Here is a 20,943-nt window from a genome sequence, read left to right on the forward strand (position 1 = left end):
CGCTCTAGCATAGTGAGCCACTACACAATTAGCGTCCTGGTCTGAACTACAGCTTAGAGCCAAGCTTCTACACACTACCAAAGCTGTTCGTGAAACATGCGTGAACTCTGGCGATAATGCGCGACTCAAAAGCTGCGGCGCCGCCTAGTTGTCAGTTTCGTCCATAGATGGCGCTAGTAGTGGACGCCTGAAGTTATACTGTGCCGCAGCGCATCGTTTACGGGCGGGGCGACACGGAAATGGGATATGGGCCCAACTGGCGGAAGGCGGTCGGCGAAAAGGCATCAAAAGGGTTTTTAGGACTGCAGGGAAACTGGAAGACTGGTGCCCAGTCTGTTCAGCGCCGTTAGCACGCTTTTGAAGGAAAGTTGGCATAGCGTCATTCCTAAAAACGGCACACCTACCTTTCCTAAAAACGGCACACCTACCTACCAGAGGCGAGCAGCCGTCGTCTCCGATTGCGACGTGACAGTTCTGAGGGTATAGCTTCTCCTGACGTGTGTTAAACCGTCTTCAAATCCACAACAGGAGGAGAATCTCATCCACATCAACCAAGCGTTCCCGCCGTTTCAACACTCATCTCATCCCAGCATAACTTGCCCCCCCCCATTTCTTCCGAGTGACTATCAATGTCTAATTGGTTATTTATCCCAAGAAACTTTCCTCCAGAAGGTGCCCCACCCAGCTAGGCTCAGCTTCCCCCTCAGCTAAGCACCCCGCCCCACCTTTGAGTCCGTGCGGGCCGCGGTCGACCAGCTCGGCGCCGGTCGCTGCCAAGATTACTTCACTAATAGAAGCTTCAGACCGTCGGTGTTTATTTTTATCCCGCGGAGGCCGGAGACACGCCCTGTTACCAGCCGACCGCCAAGGGAGTGGACTCCTGTGGACTGCGCCACCTAAACTGAGCCCCACCCACGTCCCATCGAAGCCGAGCTGATACCCCGAGAAGGATCGGCCGCAACGACCGGATCCGAGCTAACTAGCAAAGCAACTGGCCGAAACTGAGCAGACTGGCGACCGGCCGGAACTGAGGTAACCAGCCGACCACACCCACGGAACCCGAGCCAACGGTCGGGAAGGATGGGGGGTCCCTGTGAGCCACACCGAGCTCAGAGCTGACCCTTACACAGCACGGACGGAACCCGAGTCGACCGACGGGGGGAGGGGGCTTCAGCGAACAGCACCAAACCAAACCAGCTCCGACTCTGAGTGCCCCGCCCGCTCCCGGAAAGAGCCCGACAGCAGCTCAGTCTCTTCTTTGAGCCGATCGAACTCTCATTCTAATAGGTTCCTCTAGCCACTACTGTTTCAAGCGACACCTCGACCCCTCGATGTTTGCCCCTAAGACAGGCCATGTTTGCCCCACCCAAGCCCACAAATACAGGCCAACTCGACCACTCATGCTCCTAGCCAAATGGTATCCACTCGACCGATCCCGTTTCAAAAGACCTCTGGAAGGCACTGGCGGCCCTGAGCTCACTTACCAGATACTCGAGGTCGACAAAACCGTAATGTCATCTCATCCTCCAGTGTCGTGTGGATGCATAAACACTGAGTGTTTACGAACTGCAAATGCATGCCAACTCTCAACTCTTCATAAGCCTCATTCAAAAGTTCCGACATCGACGATGCTTGTCATGCTGACTCAAGGACGAGGAAATGGTATCGCTATCTTTCGAGTCGGTCTACGATTGCAGGTGTAATTTTAGCCGCGGGGCAGGGTCGGAGCCGAGGGGCCTGATGGGGGCTCTGTCCCGATATATAACATGGCCGAGTCACGAGGCGTTAAGGTACGGGTACGGCACTCAGCAGTCAGCTGTCAGCTATCGCTTCCGGCTGCAGGGAACCGGCGCTGACCCGGTTAGATACAGGGACATACTGGTTGGCTGTCCTTACTCTGGCACTGCAGGAGGGATGGATCGATGGATCTACGAACATGTTTATTGTTCATAGTTTCAGGCTGTTACAAAGACAAGAGGGCAGGAGCGCACTAGACACTCCCGTGCGCAGGCCTGCTGGCGTTGACAGATGCCCGTGACGCAGCAGCGAACTGATATCGCAGTGAGATCACCGCTCCCTTAGCCGCCAGTTTATTGCCGTTGGCAGCGCCCAGGACCCGAGGCGCAGAATGCAGTGAATGGAATTCGTTGCAGCTGAACCGCGAGCTGAACCGTGCGACCCTTTAGTGGTCTAAAATGGTACGGCCTTTGTTGGCTGGTTTTGGGCTGGCTCAGCCAGGTCCGGTTCGTTTCTGTGCTTCAGTGGCAGTTCGGGATCTGTTTTATAGCTCTGAGGGAGGTCAGCTAGCCGACAACGAATAACGGCTGGTGCCTGCAGCCAGGGCTGATAAGTTGATAACCGTCCTCAACATAATTCCTGTTCATGTAATCACCATAAGTCCAAGTTATAGGTGTAGCTGGAAGATAAAGCTGCAAAGTAAGCAGTGAGCACGTTAAAGCGAGATAACATTAGTACCTACATACTACTGGATATAAAGGATATCCACACCGACGGCCGACGCGGTAGGGGTCACACTGCTCGCCGCGTATTTACAAATTGCAACCGAGCTCCGCCGTGGGGTAAGGCGGGCAGGGGTTTTCGCACTACGGCTGCGGTTGAACTACCGTCTGTGGTAGAAACTTCAGGACGATGGCGCGTTTCATACGAAATCTGGCGCAATGTTTGTTTGCTTCTGAACTTGTACAGTTATTGCTGTGAATTCTTGAAGTGGGAGTGTTTCAATAACAATTTGTGGATTATTTGAGTTTCTTTATACAAACATAGAATAGTATTATGAAACATTGTGTGGAAACTGCAAATACTGATATGATCAATTACTTAGTTTGGGAATTGATACACATTTTGTAGATTTGTCTGGCAAATGGTGTAACAAACCTCAAGCCTATCACGATCTGAAGCTGTTGTAACAAATCAAAATTGCTTTGATGTTACATAGTACCTCGTTGGAAAGACTGGAGCATGGTTCAAGATGATGTGTAAAAATTCAAGATTTGTGTGAAAGCTTGTGACTGAAGAACGAAACAGTTCTATATGATGGCTCAATCAAACATGGAAGTGGACGACAAAAGTAGAGTTTCAACATTCCAGCATGTGAGAATAACTTAAAAAATTCATAGTTCTTGTAGTATTGCATTCTTCTTATGTACAGTTATAGGTTTTGTTGGGGTATTTGAAATTCATTGTGTCAGTTGAGATATAGATGGATTGCGGACAAATTGTAGAATCATTGCATTGGCATGGTAGCTAGGTACTTGTTCAGTGAAAAGGTATGTGATGAATGCCATGAGAAGGTTTTTTATGATTTAATATATGGTCGTTGTTGTACCTACAAAAATGCAAGCTTACTAGCAACTAGTTTCTGAATCAAATCAAAAGTATTTGCCATGAATGTAAATATGTACCTGCAAAGTATGTCAATAAATTTGTGTGATGTTGACCAGAGAGCTTTATCATCTAGGCATTAATGTCGCTTCTTACATTAGGTGTTCAGCATAGTAATTACGGATGAACTTTGTGCCAATATCTTCAATGCACAATGTAGGTATGTAGCATGTCTACAACCCTCACTGATCCTGCTATAGCTATAGGCATTTGGCACCAGCAAGACCAAGGGCATGAACTTCACAGTTGCTCAATTCCTTTTGGCATGTACCACCAGTCACTTTTTTACTTAAGGTGCACATAGCAGTGCACAGTGCACACAACAATGTGGAGAGGGCCTACACAAAAACAACATGATTAGTGTGCACTATGCACAGCATTGTACCCTGATTATTTGAATAGTTTGATCACTCAACAGTCAACAGTCAGGAGATAATTATTGAATATCACATTTATTATACATCACTTGTCAAACAAGAGCATGATGACTCACATTTTGACAAGCAATCATGGTAGTATTCCAAAAAGTTGGACAGTCATCTCCCTGGGCGTCATTTTTCCAGGAAGGTACCTCTGCAGGTGTTGTGGTAGGCTAGGTTGAATTGGGTTAAGTTAGGCGAAGTAAGGTGGTTAGGACCCGGTCAGACCGTAGGGCCTGGTCAGGTTGATTTTAATCTTTCATTCTAATTTGACATACATATACCTATTACCTATGTATGTTTTTGCTCCAGCCTGAATTTCATTAGGTAATGAGTTAATTTTGCTTTGTTTTTATCTGTCTTGTTTTGTGTTTTTGTCCTTATATTTTGCCCCATAGGCAAGGGTGGAGCTTTTCCAGGGAAGGCACGGTGGAGCATGATTGGAGGCGCTCAACCAGACGGCATAGGAGGGCATGGTTTCTGAACGCGCACTGATGCCTGATTCAAGCCACGCTGTCTTCATGCGGGGCGGCGCGCTACTTAAAAGTCCCTAAAAGAACGGGAAGTGATGCCAATAGAATCTTCAATCATTCTGGGCTAACGCTTATGACTTGGAAAAAGTCGCGATCCCAATTCAATCGAAAACCTGTGGGCTCTTGTTCAGCAGGAGGTGTATGAAGAGCCACCCGCCATAAGCACTGCTCAACCGCAGGCACAGGTTTAGACGGCGTTGGTCCGCATCAAAGCCAGTGTGCTGGAGAATCCATTGGCTGAAATGCTCCAGAACATTCGCCAGTCGCCGCTGTGTTTTTATGAAAGGTGGCTACTGCAAGCTCAGTTAAAAAAGTACCAGATTGTTTTGCTTTTACAGCGGGAAGAAAGGTGTCCGGATAATTTCGTTACACCCCCTGTAATGTTCAAATGGTTGCTAAATTCGAAATCAGCTCCAAAAACTAGCCTAGAAACATGTAAAACTCGAAAAGTGAACCGAGGTCATCAGAGGTCATTGAGCTGACCTGACCTTCAGGTGACTTTGACACCCACCCTAATGCATGGGACCAGCTTCATATCACATGTTTCAACGCTTAAAACCACGTGAAGACTGCAACCGCGCGGCTAATGCGAGCCGACATACGCCGAATCGTGATTCTGGCCAAACATGGTCTCGAGAAATAGGTCACAGGTCAAAGGTCATTTGGGTCAGGGCCATGAAATTTTCAGGGTAGGTGTAAAATGGATAAAATCGGGGGTATTGAAAAGTGCGTCGCGATCGGACGGTTTTTACGCGAATTACTCACGAAAAACCGATATAGCGCACCCAAAAAGGCAGAAATATGCACATGCGATATCCTATACTGCGAAAAAAGGTGCATCATTTTTGAACGTAGCCGACAAATTGTAATTACCCTAGGCTCAGGCAGATGTATGGTAGAAAATCCCCCAAGTGAAATACACTACGGCGGAAATAAAATACCCTACGGCGGAGCTCGGTTGCAATTTGTAAATACGCCTGCTCGCCGCCCAGTAATCAGCGCTGGGGTCAGGTCAAGTGTCAGCGCTGGGGCCAGGTCAAGTGTCAGCGCTGGGCCAGACCTGTAGTTAGCGCTGGGGCCATCTCAGACGTCAACGGAGCGGCTGCCCAGGCCCGTGCCAACGCCACTAAACCGATGACCCCGGCGGACGCGCAGATCGCAGACGATCCCGAAGCAAAGACGCAAGTCGGTCGAAGGCGCAATACAATCAACTACCCTCCCATCCCTCACTAAAATAGACCGCCAATAATGAACAATCGTAAGGTAAACTCGACTCTAATAGCCTACCGCGGCTGATAATGAATCCCGTGTCGATATTGGACGTCCTGCTTGCCCTATTGACGTCAAGCTCTGACCAGCACAAGCCGGATACCGAATGGATAAAAAATCGAGCGACAGTCCACCACGGCGTCCACTATGATGTGCCCCGCTCCATACCACACCCATCCCCTCCCCCTCCCCGTTGGGGCGTTGCATCATCCTCGAGCAGCCTGAGCCGACGCCGCCGGCCCCACCCCTCCCCTCCGCCCGGGGCACTCCAGTCAGTCTCTGAATCCGACGCGCACACGGAAGTCTGGAGTCACTGGAGAGGGGGGGGGGGGGGGTCAGGTGGCCGGAGCACGGAGGATCACATGACCGCAGCGTGATATTGGCAGGAGAGGGTGCAGCTCCCGAGTTGAAAGGGGCGCGCCGCCTGCAGGTAGAAAGAAAATGTATGCGGGGAATGTCATTTCAGGTGATAAAATGTATAAACGGAGGCGGGGGCGATGCGAGGCATGTCGTCAGTGCAGTGAGGCGCTAAAGCATATAACTTTGGCCAGGCGAAGTGACAGTGACACACAAGATGTGCGGACGAGACAGGGAAGAATACATCAACACAATTAGACGCGTGGCAAGATGAGGCAATTATTTCCCTCGAGAACTCAGCGCGAGGCTCGTATACGTCTCGGTTCGGTGACGTATCTTGTGTTGACATGATCTGCAAATACCACACAAACGTAAATACCGTAATTGACTGCATCCATGACATCTATTTGTATCCACTAGGATATCATCCATCGCGACTCAGCGATGCGAGAATAGCTATGTCACTGCTGCTAGGAGACGAGCACAACACCAAATGAAGCACCAAACTCGTCAGGGTGATTACAGATTACGTTGCGATCCCGTGACAGGCCGTGACGCGTATCAGGCGACCGACTTATCTTGCAGACGCATTGGAACGATCTCCCGAGTCGCCACACTTCAGCTAAGCCTGCGCAATATTCTGCAGGCTCGATAGCCGCTATCATCGACGCCCGGCCGTCGGAAGTGCGCTCCAGTCTCACGACTGACAAGTGGGCTCAGCCGCACCTCTCCTCCCCAGCGGGGGGCGTTTGAGAGGTCAGGCCACTGCCCAATGTATGACGAGTTGAGACTTGAGAGTTCTCTCCCGCAGACAAAGAGACAATCTTATCATAAATTTTCCGACCAGAAAAGTGACATCCCGGTTGGGAAAATTCCACATCTTCCCTCCTCTCACCTACCTAGCTCAATCGTAGATTACACATTTCAATAGGTCCTCACCCACCCGTGCCAATAATGAGCCCATTCATTTGCTGCGTCCTAGTTGATGCGATGAGTGCCGGCCGATAGGACGATAACATGTCTCGAGCAGGGCGCCAGCCACTCGACATGGTTTTCGGGGGTGAAGTGGAGCGATCTCACGTGGCCACTTCACAGAAGGTCGTGTTGCAACGCTCCAGAACGTTCGACCGTGTCCGTTCAAATCATTTAACATTTGCTAAAATATTTTGATATAACAAAGCACTGTGACTCGGCGAAATAATGGCCGTCTCTCAACGATATGTCGATCTTGCCATGCTAACTATCTTGCCAGTTGCCTACTAGCGCCCATGGGTCACTGGACGATTTATTTAGGCAGTCCGCTCGCCTCCTAAAAAATAAAACACAGTAAAAGTAGGAAGTCTCTTTTTCAGGTAAGGTAAGGAAGGACGCCAGACAATAAATGAGGAGGCGAAGGAAAAAATCGGCGTGTCTGAAATGGAAGGAAATGGTACATTGTGCACTTTTCACAGGGTAGGTACATCATCCAACTCTTGGTGAGGATGTACGAAGCTCTCAGTGAACCCTACGATCAAAACCAAGCTCATACAACCGCACAACCATGTTGATCAACATTTTTTTTTGCAAATGATATTGCTTGAGCCATTCATTCTTTTCATCATACCGGATGATGAAACCGTGCGTTCTGTGGCGTGGCGTGCCATTTTATCAGCCGGGCTATCAAGATCGATGCAATGCTTTGCGCAGCGCAGCATGATAGCCACTCAGTGCACCCAGGTCACAGGTCTGGAGGTCAGAGAGCACAGGTAACAACTAACAGGTCATAAGTCAGAGGTTTCAGGTCACAGCCTACCTTCCTCAGCTAAAAGCGGTGTTAGGATTACGGGTATTCGAACCTAAGTCGGCGGTCGGGGTCGAATGGAGGTCTGAAAAAAGACTGCCGATCCCCATGCTTCACCACGACTAATCGCATGGAGAATAAATTGACCAAATACCCTACTTTTATCCTGTACTAAAAGCCGAAAAAATATACTTGAAATTATTTGCTTTAGTCACCGACTACCCTACAAACGTCGATCACAATCCTTCAATACCGACCACAGCAAGACGGTTTGCCAAAACCGTCTCCCCTGGCATCTGTGCCATCTTTAGACTTGCCATGACCTCAGCCAAGGTCAGTCCGGCTTGCGCGCCGCGCCCGGGCCGGTTGCCGCCGGTTGGTCGCCGGCGATCGATACCTGGCCCACCGCCAGCCGCCGCCGCCGCCGACGGGACGGCCAAGTCACGTGACTAGGGGCGTCGGCGACGACGACCCACGCTGTCGGAGCCGACGGGAGCCACGATACACCCCTGGCACGTGCCGCCCGACGATACGGTGTCCAGGTGCTTCGACAGACGGACGGCTGATCCCATACAACTGATACCGCAGCCAGATAGCTAGGTTCTTGGATTTGGTTTATTATGTATGGCCTGTTGACAATTGTGATCAATGATCAAGTCATGGTCATAAAAACACATACGTACATAGTATCAACAGCACGCTTTGGTCAAAACAAAAACAAACTCGCTCGCAAATCGCAACACGCGTAAACTTTGAAACTGCCACGCAGCGTCAAACATTGCAACAAAACAAGCACGAGCGCAGCGGGACGCGATCCATTCAGGCAAACACCAACCCAACAGCTTACACCAGTACTTGCCGTAGGACGCGGGCGGCATCTCATCGCCTCCATTAACTTCGCCTGGGGCGACACCCGCACTGGCTGAGCCAGTATCTGTCCCTCTACACCACTCACAGCCTTCCAACGCCGCGTCCATCACGCTCCCGTCCACAGCAGCAGGCGGCGGCGAGGCTAGGCCCCGGCGCCGCGCGCGCCCACCACCGGCTATTGGAGGATCACGTGCGACAAGTCCTCCGTGCACTCCTCGCTGGGAGAGACGGCGCTCTCCTCTGTGGGAGACACGCTCGCGCTGTCCGGCGGAGAGGCGTCCTCCTGCTCCTGAGCCTCCTCAGCAGAGTCCGGGTCCTCCTCGTCGGCAGCTGCGGCGGCGGTGGCGGCGGCGGCGGTGGTGGTCGCGGCCGCGGACGGTGCGGCGGCAGCGGACAGCCGCTTCCCGGAGGGAGCGGAGGCCGCCACCGCCGCTTGCTTTGATTGTCAGGCTTTCCGCGAGTCTTCCCGCTCGCCCATGTGGAGGGCGCGCATCATGCGGTCCATCACCTTATGGTGGAAGCCGGAGAAGGAGCCGGGCGCGCTCTGCGAGGGGCTGCCGGCGGCCGCCTGCTGGCTGCTGCGCCGCCGAGCGGGAGGCACCAGCCGGTTCGGGGGCGAGCACGCCGTCTGGGAGAGGTTCGAGCCCCGCGACGAGGAGCGGCTCTGGTAGCGCGCCGGCCATCCGTCGACGGCAGGAGAGCAGGAGAGCGAGCTGCCCGGCGGCCGGCTGCCGAAACTGGGGCCGCGGCTGAACGCCTGGCTGCTCTCAGAGGTGGTCCGACTGCGCGCCGAGCGGGGGCCGTGCTCTCGCCGGCTCTTGGCGCTACTGCCGTATATGTCCCACTCCTTCTTCACCACAGGAACCATAAAAGCCATGGCTGGTGTCGTGCCTCACTCGGTGGTCCGTCTGTGTATCCCTCGCGGTGTGGATCAGCTCGGCACTGACTGGGGCGCGGTCCGTGTCTCACCTTACGCCGTGACTGCTGCCGGCAGACTCTGCCGCCTACGTCAGCCACACGACAGAAATCGATGACCGCCGACGGTACCGGGCCGGCCTCTGATTGGTGGAGATCGGAGGAGCTGCCGCGCGCCGGCCAATCAGAGCTCGCCTCGGAGCGACATCGACCCGGCGAGCCACGAGGAGGCCGCGAACGTAAACATGGAGTCACGGCGAGTCACGGCGTGTCACGACTCACTGACTCGCCCCTGACCGCCACGGTCAAAGGGTGCGGCCGCGGTCTGAGAGGCTGAGAGACGCCGCCCACTCACTGGGGAAACAGCGAGTACGGGCGGGGAGTGTCTGACACGCGGTAGGCCGCCGACCGTGCCACGCCCAGATCTCTGGTCCCGGTGGACGGGGGGGGGGGGGAGGGTGGAAGGCCAGGCAGAGCGGAAAATCACCGGATGGGCCGGCAGCCGCGGCGGTGACCCCTGATCTCTGCATACCTTACCCCGCCCAGTCACTCCCACATAGCGACAACTGACGGCAGCATCACAACCATAATAACGTCATCATAAGGTCATAAAACGACGAGCCAAAACCGCACCTATCCGTGCTTCTATCCTCAGGATACGGAAATCCTTCTCCTCCAAGCCGCAACCCCCCTCCGGTCTGGACAGGCAACTTTATCTCATGCGGGCTGCTCCCTTGGAGCGGCACCGCTGCTCCTGAGGGAGCGCGCCCCGTAGCCGGGTGCAGTGAGTGCCTTGGGGCTGGGTGGCCTGTCTCTGGACGGGCTCAACCCCGGCGACTCACTAGGGTGCCTGCCCAGACCAATGTCTCCCCCTAATTCCTATCATCCTTCCGGCTCTGCAATGGTCTTGTCGACCGAAAGGGCCTAACCCAACAAAACAAAAAACAAAACAAAACAAACGAGCCAAAACGGCGACCTTTCGCCTCATTTCCGCTCGTCAATGTCCAATAACCGTTTCAGGAGGGTATTTATACCCGTTGCTAGCCCCTCTGGCTAACCTTACACTCCAGTTGGCTAGTTAGTTGACCAGTAAAGCGGCACTCTCTCCCAACCAAGACGGTCGAGCCCGATCGAGCCTGAAGCCCCAGGGAAGCCGATCAATAGATGTCTGGTGGGCTGGGCGTCAGAAAAGGTTCGCTCCAACGCCGCATGAGGTCATGAGGTCCACAAAGTAACCCTTGTGACGTGACGGGACAGCATGCGTGACCTGGCGCGTCACCCACTACACCCCACCGCGGCGGAATATCCCACTTGAACCGTGATGTGACGACACTCCCGGCGCGGACGTGACGTGATCGCCTCCCGCCCCGGACCATGGGTGGTGTGTTTGTTATCGTTGGTGAGACGGACCGTTGCACGTTGATACATGTTCGACTGATCGAGACTGGTGACGGGGGATTCGGTCTGCCACACACGGTGAGGGGAGGGGAGAGGAGGAGAGGGGAGGGGTCAACTGTCTCCTGCGGAGGGTGACTGACACCTCTCATAGGGAGGAGAGGAGGAGAGTGAGGTGATGGGTCAGCATTCAGCAGTCTCCCAGCAGAGAATGACTGACACATTTCATACCAGGGTGATACCGGTGGGACGAGAGGTCAAGGCGGAGTGGTTGGAGCAGATACGGCCTTGTGCATCAGCCTTATAGCGATAAAAATCGTAAAAAGTTATAATCGCACAATTCAAGCTGCACCTCTCGCCTTTCGAATCGTGAGAGTTTTAACAAGTGTTCCCTGAACTGACCGGCCGCTCACAAAATCGCGTAGGTTTCCGAAACCACGCGTCGTCCGTCATCTAACAAAAAATACGCAGTATGCATTATGACTATTTGTGTCAACCGTCAATAGTAATCAATATTGGACGATACAGATTATCAGAATTTGCTCTATCAAAACATCCGTCACCCTTCAGTACATAGATATATTATCATCAGTCACATATGGTAAAAAGGTAATAAATACACGGTGGTAAGACGTGGTTGTTCCTCTCTTACATCAAAATGAGCGACCTATGAGCACCAGCAATCAGCATGGCAGCAGCCCGAGTGACTGACCTGGTCTGGCATGCCAAGACCTGTAGAAGTGCCGTTTACAGCCAGTCCCGAACCGATCCATCTCAGGCTGTGACGCCGCTATGACGTCACATACACCGGGCCGGTGCCGTGACGTCAGCAACGTTATCAGTCCTGGAACAAAGCAGACAGTAGTCATGACACTGGGATGCGATACTGGGAGGATCTAAGCACAATGCACAGCCTGCGGGGAGGGTCAGCTTGGGATAGTGTGGCGCTGGGTTATTTGGGAAGGGTGGGGTGGAAAGGGTACCTAGCAGCATGACAAGCCAGAAGCAGTGATTAGCTGTACCGAATAATGACGGCAACACTTAAGGGGAGTAGCTTTCCAGCTATCAGATATTTTACAGATAGCATCACATTGTCTATAGCCACACGAGCCACAGTCCCTCTCCCCGAACTGCGCCATCTGGTTGCGGACGTCTGGAGTCATTTAACGTGATCGTCGTGAGTCGTCATCCACATCTGGGACCAGAACTAATTAGTTGCTTGGACATTGGATATAAGTTTGATAATTCAATTCAGAATTCAGATTCCGGCAGCATTTGGAAGCCATTAATTAAGCACGTGGCACAGACCAACCTACCTGACCCAAGAACTAATGCCTTATGGGTCCAGATACGGCCGGCTGTCGTACACTCATTCATCAGACTACCCCCTCCCCTCCCCTCCCACCCGTACAGGGCGCAGGTGCAGGCACAATGAGCAGGGGGAGGGAAGGTCAGTGCGTACGGGCTCGCTGCAACAGTGCAGGTCATCGTCGGTTGCAGAGTTCAAACTACGCAGTCGGCCGCCAGCCGCCTACTACGCGTCGCGCCGCGCTGGCGGGTGGCGGCGGCGGCGGCGGCGGCGGCGGGGGCGGGGGCGGCAGTGGTCTGGGAGATCGATACGATACCCACCGCCGAAGGGAGGGATGGGTGGGGGCGGAGAGTTCAGATTGGTAGTGGAAGCCAATGTTCTGACGCAAGAAATGTTAATGACGGTTCAGTATTCGGAATCGCTAGTAGCATTTATTAGATTATCCATGTGCCGCTGTGGTTACGTTCACGGCCCACATGAGGATTCCCTAGACCTCTTCAGACAATTCCAAGGAAGATGCAGCGCAGGAAGCACATACCAATGTCAAACGCTTGAATGGCACATAAGCCTAGAAAATGATAAATGGGAATGAACCAATTGAAAATAATGGCTCAGCTGTGAATAATAGCAATTTATAACTGTCGACGCAGTGCATTACAAAACATGCAAACTATTATCGTGCTTAAAGTTTTGATGATCTATGCGGAGGATAATAATGATAAGAATCGAGGAATTGTATGGCTAGTGATGGGGAGGAGGAAGGGGGGGGGAGGAGGGTACCGATTCGAACCGCTTTGACGCTCATGGTTTACTCATGATCGAAACATGATCTGAGACATCATAAGGCAGACGCAATGCAGTCAAAATTAAACCAGTGAACGGGGAAGACCACATCCTTCTATAAGAGCACTCACACGTCTCTCTCAAGTCTCAACTCCGCCATATACCCAGAACGCCAAGATCAGACGGTCAGAATGTCAGGATCTGCGCAGCTCGCTTTGAGTTCTAATCAAAGATATGACACCATGCATGACTGGGCCAGCAGATAAAGCTTCTGATGAAAGGACGGCGGAGATACGTTGGCGCATTGTTGCGACTTATATAACGTTGTTTGTTATTGTCCATGATGGGTACTGGATATTGATAGTCTCCGAGAGATCATCAATCGGCTGCCCCTGTCACACTGCGACAACGTGACCACGGGATGACATTGGCGAGCCTACAGCTAGGCAGGCTGGAATAGGAGCGAGGAGCGAACAGGAGAGGAACTGTTGCCCCCGCCGCACAACAACGAGCACTTAAGAAGTCAGAAGGGATCGGCCCCAGTCGGGATCAAACGTAACCAGCTATTGCCTGCCATCATCTCCGATCAGGTGATATCGACTAGCCCCTAGTGTAACCCTGAAGCAGACGACTAACCATACAGTCCGGGTAGGAACCCATCAAACTACCTCCTTACTCCTTAGGTCACCAACTGACCCCGAGAGGTCCAGACCAAAAATCGGTGGTTCGGTCACTCACCGTTGACATCCCATCGTGAACCCATTACGCCCAGCTTTCCGGTCTGCCGACGTTGCCGTTAGCTGGCCGAGCTGCGTCGGTGAGCCGTCTGGGAGATGGAGGGCCGACGGACTCGCAACACCGGGGAACCTGAAACACAAAGCAGGGTCGGGTCTTCAATTCCGATCTTCGTCCATGAAGAACGTGGTGTTGCCATTTGTGTAGCAGAGATCCGCAGCACTAGCTTTTCCCACGATTTATTCAGTTTCAATTCTGATGCGTAGTCTGGCCATCAAATACGCAGCGGACATTCAAAATAAATAAATAAACCTGCTTGCAAATCATCAGACAGTGGTGAATAGCTGGTGCATGAATGTGTGATGAGACCAGCTAAGCGGTCGGCCTGTCCATTTGGACGGGCTCAGCCCCGGCGACTCTCTAGGGTGCCTGCCCGGACCAATGCCTCCCCCTAATTCCTATCATCCTTCCGGCTCTGAAATGGTCTTGTCAGACCGAAAGGGCCTAACCCAACAAAACAACCGAGACCAGCTAAGCGGGCTATCCACAGACTCGCAGAACCGCTATATAAGGGCTATCGAAACCAACGATGATCACATACACTAGACTCTCACCGATACTAGACTGATACTAGACTGTTATATACTAGACCCTCACCGGGGAGAGCTGAGGGGCTGTCCAGAGAGAGTCCGCGGAGTCGACCGGCGGCCACCGACGGTCGGCTCCGTACCGGGGTGTAGATGATACTGCCATCTGTCGGACAAATGAATAAGCAATGATGACATAAGCCAACCGGCGAGCGGCTCTGCTGCTGTATGGCCTGGGGCGATTGGTCACAAACGTTATCACGACGCCACGGAGTCACTGGTCATACAATAGGTATATTTACAGAACCTACAAACCAACAGCTAGAAGTGAGCACTGAATATCGTAAATATAACTGAAGACACAACCAACCAGCTGAGGACCGCCTCACAGTGAACTCCCAGGCCGCCTGTCAGTCCAGTCGGGTTGGATCAATCACTGCCATTATGACCAGCCACTCTACCCACTCACCAGGCGCCTTCAGCGGGCGGGGGAACGCCTCTCGGGCCGGCGGCGGCGCCCGCTCCCCAGTCACCAGCCAGGCGGGGGCCGAGGGCGCCGGCTGGCCGGTCCTCAGCGGCAGGAGCCGCTCTGTACGGCAGCGCCGGCGGCGGCGAGCGGCAGACGAGCCCGCTCCACCCCCGGCCGCCGCCAGCTGCTCCAACTCCTCCTCTGAGAGCTCCGAGAGAAGCTGCAGACCTGCGGAAAGAGAGACAAGGATGGCGTCAGGAGTCAGGACCCGGCACTGGCCTACGAACACAAGACACTGGCGACTGCAGTAATTATCAATAGTCACACATGGCATCTCGGCCCAAGAAGAGCAAGAAAAAAGGCTACGCTGGTATACCCAAACTCTGCGTATACTAGTCTAATTTGAGCACAGGCCAGCCAATAGGAGCCGAAGTCCCCTCTCCCCCGGTAGAGAGACATCTCTCCCGAGTCCCGGTAAATACACCTTCGGTGTGTATCTCTCCCTAGAGCGCCCATACATCCCTCATTCGTCTATACATAGGCCTATCAGGTACTCCCTTCCCAGTTATAAGCGTTCCGCCATACCCCAGGCTGCTCCCCCCTTACGTACACTGCGCCTGCGTCGCCGGCCCGCTGACCGCCCTCAGAGGACAGCGTGCCAGCCTCCTCAGTCTCAGACGCGCCGCGCACAGCCGACGAGCCAGCAGCAGCAGCGGCGGCGGTCGAACCTGGAAGGTAGGCAGCGCGAGGCCGCGACCCACTGCCGCCGCATCCGGTCGGCGCCGAGCGCAGCCGGTCCGAACTGCCGCCGGAGGCCGAGGGATGGGCGGGGGCGGCCGGAGCGGCCGCCGCTCGGTAGCAGAGGCATAAGCATCTGTAGGGAGACAGAGAACCATGAGAGTGGGTCAATTAGCCACATTTTCTAGAGTTGGTAAGCTGACTCCAACAGACACTGAGTAAACTGACCAGAGGATGAAGAGTTAGCAAACTGAAGTGGGTAAACTGACGACGATTATTGGTGCAAGTCTATAAACTGAGCATAAAGTGGGGACGTCGGTAAAGTCGCTTCGGGTTGGGTCCATCAACTGACCACATTATTGGGGTAGCGACCACATTATTGGGGTAGCAAACAGCAAATAAACCGAACGCGGGTAGGCGGATTCACTAAATTGACCGCGGTTAGGGAAATGCGAGTATATAAGCTGAGCGAGATAGAGGAGTCTGTTAACACCAAACAGCTGCTGAAGTCGGTAATTGATGAAGTCTATAACCTAATCACATTATTGACAGGGCCAACAAAATGACCGCGGGTGGGCGGGTCGGTAAACTGACACGGTAGGGAGAGCCATAAACTGACCACGGGTAGGGGGGCGCCGCAGACCTCCGTAGCGCCGCCAGTGGAGCCAGCACGGACCGCAGAGCCGCCTCCAGCCCCAGGCGAACCAGCGAGACGCCCGGCTGGCTGTGGAGACACACAAACGGTGGTCACTGGTCAGAGAACAGGGCTGCGTAGGAGTATACCGAGCACGACATTCATACACCAATACACACAGATGGTCGTCAGACAGTATGAAGTGTCGACATCACCCCTGAGAGGTATGTCACCGGATTCGCCTGGCTTGACACTCCTACTGTGATCTGAAACCGACCATACCCTGAGTCTGACAGACCTGCCCTGACCCTCCAACCATACTCAAATCCGCCTTTGGCACGCCACCGTCCGCCATCCTCCCAGAGTGTACATCTCCGCGTGACCCCGCCGCTGCCGCGCCCTGACCCCGTCTCTCACCGGAGCAGCCGGCGCAGGCGGGTCCCCCTGCGTGGCCCCGGTCGGGTGACATCTGCCCGCCCTCCGCTCCCTCCCAGCGGCCACAGTCGGGCAGCAGGAGGCGGATCGGTCGGCCAGACGCCGCCGCCGCCTTGGTTAGTCGCCGGCGTAGGTAGCGGTCGGCGGTCTTCCATAGGTAGTAGTACTCTACCAGCTGGGCAGTGCTCTTCCATGGGAGCTGAGGGCGAGAGGGGGTTTTTACGGAGATCTAAGAGGAAGACCGACGAATCACGATTCGTCTCTGCTTAAAGAAAGAGTAACATCGACACACGTTTTGACATTCCAGTGTTTGCGCTAGCCACACAAAAATTCGCCAACTAGCAACCACCTTCGCTAAAAAAAGTCACATCCCAGCTACTCACAAAATCCCGTCGAATATCGCCGAACGCCTTTCCACACTTGTTCATAGCCTTCTCAAACAGCTGTGCCTCGGAGACCGTCCAGGCATCCAGCTGATCACGGCACAGCGTCAGCCGCTCTGCTCGGCGACCGGCCACAAGTCCGGAGAGAGCTGCTGGAAGGCGGTAGTCGGCCGCGTGGAGCGCGTCCAGCGCGTGCTGGGTGGTGGCGTCCCGGCCGGCAGCGGCCGCGGCTAAGTGGAGACTGGCGCCGCACCGACCGGTCACTGAGGGGTCCAGGGCGCGTGCCAGGGTGCCCACTGAGCTGTGAAGGAGAAGAGGGCGGTCAGATTGGGGAGGAAGTGGGTCGGGCTTTCAGATTCCCCTATCTTAGTTCGCATATTGCAGGTCATTCATGGTAAAACAAAGTCAATCATCTGCCTTTGGCGCATAATGTTAGCCAGTTTAGTTGGGGTTGGGTCAGATTGGGCATGGGCAAGGTCAGAGGTCAGAGAAGATAGGAACGGGGCAAATCAGATCATATCAGGTCAGGTCAGTCCATCAGCCCACAGCGGCGACTTCTTACCGAGCCAGCCTGAGGAAGGTGTCCACCTCAGCGTCGTCGATCCGCCCCGGAGTCCAGAGCAGCGTCTCCAGTGGCTCGGCTCTCTCCAGGTCCGGCTCTCCGGGCCGGAGGGGGCAGCGGTCTGCTGGAGATGCCGCCTGGTACTCCTCCCCGACCCTGATCTCCCCACGGTCCGCCACAAGACTGCGCTGAGCCGGATCGAACAGCAGACAGTAGTAGAACGAGTTCTGGAAGGAACGGAGCTTCCGTCACCGCGTGTTGAAATGTTTGTTTGTTCGTTGGTATTTTGCTTATGAGGTAGATGCTCCGGACGAATGAGAGTCATAACTATGATTCAGTAATGTCTTATGTACGATGTCACAATGTATAAGGCGAATCAGCTCAGCTGTCTGCTGTCGGCTTTCCGACCCGACCGACACAATGTATGGCGGTACAGCCTACCGGGCGGTGCCGTGCTGCGCGGTCCCACGTGGTGATTGGTCGGCCGCTGACCACGTGATTGTGAGGCGAGGTCGGGTGGGGTCGCGCCGGCGGAGGGCAGTCGGGTAGTGTCAGACTTGTCGCGGCTGGGTGTGTTGGGATTTCGAATGCATCTCCACTTGCTCGAGTGTGGGAAATTCGTCAGTAACGGCATTCTCTCTGCTTCCTGCTAGATCTAAATAGTAGGCAGTGGCCAGTGAGCCAGTCGACCTGCACCATGTTCAGATAGTGTCGGACCATTAAAGTGCTGCATCCGGATGGCGGTAGTATAATTATGTACTATCCAGAAAGTGGCAGGCAAAGTCCCTCACCTCCTTTTCCAGGTAGTGGTGCGGCTGCTCGGCACCGCTCAGCAGGCCCACCGAACAGCGGCCGCGGATCCGGGTCACCGGCACCAACTCTGTCTGACGGGACGGGAACAGCTCGCGCTGCCGGGACAGGTGACGGCGCAAAGCGCCCTCACGACCGGTCGGCTCACCGCCCGGCCACACGTCAGCGGCTGCGGGAGTCACGGATCGGTCAGTGACAGCAACATCGAATGCAAGAACTATCAGCGATATCCCAAGGTTTGGTAAAAATATACACTATATGTATTGTCTCGACACGTACCTACACGCCGCAAGATCTGACTGGCCGGCCAGCCGCCGTGGCGCCATATTCAACACTCGATTTACCGTAACCCACGGTTCCCTTGTATGACGGTAATGCTCTACCGCTCGACCAGCCGAAACAACAGCACATATTTTACAATGCATTTACATGGCTTTGTAACTCACGATACACAACCACCGATCACAATGTGTCAACCCCAAAAGCAAACACCACCCAAGGGCACAAGATATCAACCAATGAAACAACTGATCACAAAACAGGTGAGGGCTATGGTTCAAATGCCTGCCTTAGACAAGACTAAACAAATCACACCACTGAACTTTGGTTGCAATCTGATTAGGGCATCCTCTATACATACTGATCAGTGATCAGGTGCTGCCTGTCATCAAAATCATACCAAATCATTCACACACCAAATGAAACTGAAGAGCTTCAGCACAGGGCCTTTATTAGGTAGGTAGGTATCTTATCTTCAAAAATTTAAAATTTCTAATAGATGCACAAACCATCATCTACCATGGAGTGTGTCTGCCAGTGAGATGAGGGAGGGTGGCAGATTGGTCCTGCGGTAGACACATGTCACTTTGGCCTCCACAGGGCCCTCAGCTCCCTGTAAAGCATGGAGGGACAGGTTCTTAATAGCTCACATGTTTTCAGGTCACACACCAGTGTTATAATGTAATACAAACAAGACAAATGTCTCATATTAATTGAATTGACAGTTATGGCTCACCAGTCACCACTCCACACTCACCAGCTTAAAATCTTCTATCCGCCGAATCTGGTATGGGGTCGTAGATGATGTCTCAATGTAAACATAATCTGTAAAAGGCATACCTTTGTCTGTAAAGTGTTGATAAATATTTTGAATCAAGGGGCCAATCTCATTATAATATCCATATTTTCATTACAAGAATTCGAAATGCTCAAGAAAATGAAATGTTAAGTTTAAGTTATACAAAACTCTAAAAAATGAAATGAAAAAATTACATAGGAATTGAAACTTGAAAGCAATGAAAATTAGGAAGAAACAAGAAAATAATGTCTTCTGCAGTGTCACCACAAACAAGCCCAATCACAATGGTGAGTCGGCACTTACCTCCAGCTTGATACAAGCTTGAACTCATTGTTGCCACCGATACAAACTTAAAACAAAGCTGAAATCAAAAGTAGGACACTGCACTTCACACGCCTTTGGCAAGATGCGCGCTGTTGTTGTTGTTGTTGTTTTTGTTGTTGTTGAAGAGTTAGGGCGCCAAGATGCGCGCTGCACATACGTCAAACTTTATACATGCTAGCCATACTGCCTTGTGCTAGCCCACCCAGGAGGCACCAAGGTATATAGTATACAAACTAATAAAAACACGCTCAGGCTCCCTTCCCATGCACGCCATGCACATCAACATAAACATGCAACAACAGTGCTATGGGACTCCGGCAGCAACAAAACTTGCGTGCGTATATTTCGAATCTCGAGCGTCAATTTTGTAAATAAATTTTATAGAGCTGTAAATACCACTAATAAACAATCAACCTTGCTTTTTCAGCTTAGATGTTTCTTATTTGTTTTCACAAATATTTTTGGTCCCATGTTAGCTCCCCTTTCTTGTATATGATTTGGAACTTAGGGTGAGTTTCGAATGATGTTTTTTGACAAAATCATCAGTTTTACCATCTCTATAAACAAATCCCATCCACGAGTGGAGTGAGTGAAGGCAGGGGGCGTCGAAGTCTAGTTCCTACCAAACTGGCACTCCCATGCCTACGTCACCACGAGGACGCCCGAGGGCATTTACATGTTGAAGATAGGGAAATTGCCATAGTTTAGAGCCGCCTGGAGGGCAACCTTGAGATAGATGATAATGTAAATGTGTGCTAATATGATCATCAACATGTCATTTATCCAAATCCAGGGTCAATTAATCGATATCTTGTCACGTTTTCCAGTGGTGATGCGCTAACTTTCGTGGTTCTTGCAGCCAATAAGGGTGTTTCATAGTGCGATTCAGCCGCATTATCGACTTTAATGCCATAAACCGCCACGGAACATATGATTTGCAGCTCCCTGGCGTGATAGCTGCCAGTAGGGCTTCAGAGTCGGAGTCATGAAGTCGGTCGGAGTTGACAGTTCTGACCTGAGTCGTCGAGTCAGAGTCAGAGTCGATTTTATAAGCTGGAGTCTGAGTCAGTCACCGAAATTCGATCCCCTCCGCAGACCTTTCAGGGTTCCGTAGTCGGAGTTGTAGTCGGTCCGAGTCGACAGTTCTGACCAGAGT

General features: G+C 52.8%; 3 protein-coding genes across 3 annotated transcripts in view; 1 reads left to right on the top strand and 2 right to left on the bottom strand.

Annotated features, from left to right (window-relative positions):
- Positions 1 to 8,361: 8,361 nt before the first annotated feature.
- Positions 8,362 to 9,759, bottom strand: LOC122369309. The gene has a single exon (XM_043343955.1). It carries the CDS (start codon positions 9,505 to 9,507, stop codon positions 9,076 to 9,078), a length of 432 nt encoding a protein of 143 aa, XP_043199890.1. The 5' UTR covers positions 9,508 to 9,759; the 3' UTR covers positions 8,362 to 9,075.
- A 1,742-nt stretch (positions 9,760 to 11,501) lies between these two features.
- On the bottom strand, positions 11,502 to 20,179 carry LOC122369295 (metastasis-associated protein MTA3-like). The gene is made up of 13 exons (XM_043343929.1): positions 19,767 to 20,179; positions 19,422 to 19,489; positions 19,184 to 19,277; positions 18,367 to 18,554; positions 17,576 to 17,802; positions 17,014 to 17,314; positions 16,613 to 16,829; positions 16,181 to 16,285; positions 15,434 to 15,697; positions 14,824 to 15,051; positions 14,425 to 14,520; positions 13,771 to 13,899; positions 11,502 to 11,784 (listed from the first exon to the last, which is right to left on the bottom strand). The coding sequence occupies exons 1-12, from the start codon at positions 19,792 to 19,794 to the stop codon at positions 13,829 to 13,831; spliced, it is 1,887 nt and encodes a 628-aa protein (XP_043199864.1). The 5' UTR covers positions 19,795 to 20,179; the 3' UTR covers positions 11,502 to 11,784; positions 13,771 to 13,828.
- LOC122369296 (UTP--glucose-1-phosphate uridylyltransferase-like) overlaps positions 18,471 to 20,943 on the top strand; it is a 29,205-nt gene continuing 26,732 nt past the window's right edge. Inside the window, exon 1 of the mRNA XM_043343930.1 lies at positions 18,471 to 18,573. The gene's annotated coding sequence lies outside the window, so the exon portion shown is untranslated. The remainder of the gene's footprint in view (positions 18,574 to 20,943) is intronic.

The sequence above is a fragment of the Amphibalanus amphitrite genome, unplaced genomic scaffold (genome assembly GCF_019059575.1).
Source record: "Amphibalanus amphitrite isolate SeventyFive unplaced genomic scaffold, NRLGWU_Aamphi_draft 001024F_arrow, whole genome shotgun sequence".
Taxonomy (NCBI): domain Eukaryota; kingdom Metazoa; phylum Arthropoda; class Thecostraca; order Balanomorpha; family Balanidae; genus Amphibalanus; species Amphibalanus amphitrite.

Coding starts and splice junctions, on each gene's coding strand:
- LOC122369309 (XM_043343955.1), bottom strand. CDS start 9,507: ATGGCTTTTATGGTTCCTGTGGTGAAGAAGGAGTGGGACATATACGGC.
- LOC122369295 (XM_043343929.1), bottom strand. CDS start 19,794: ATGAGTTCAAGCTTGTATCAAGCTGGAG. Junction 17,315..17,575: donor ACCTTCCTCAGGCTGGCTCG/GTAAGAAGTCGC, acceptor TCTCCTTCACAG/CTCAGTGGGCACCCTGGCAC. Junction 13,900..14,424: donor CAGCCCCTCAGCTCTCCCCG/GTGAGGGTCTAG, acceptor TTTGTGTTTCAG/GTTCCCCGGTGTTGCGAGTC.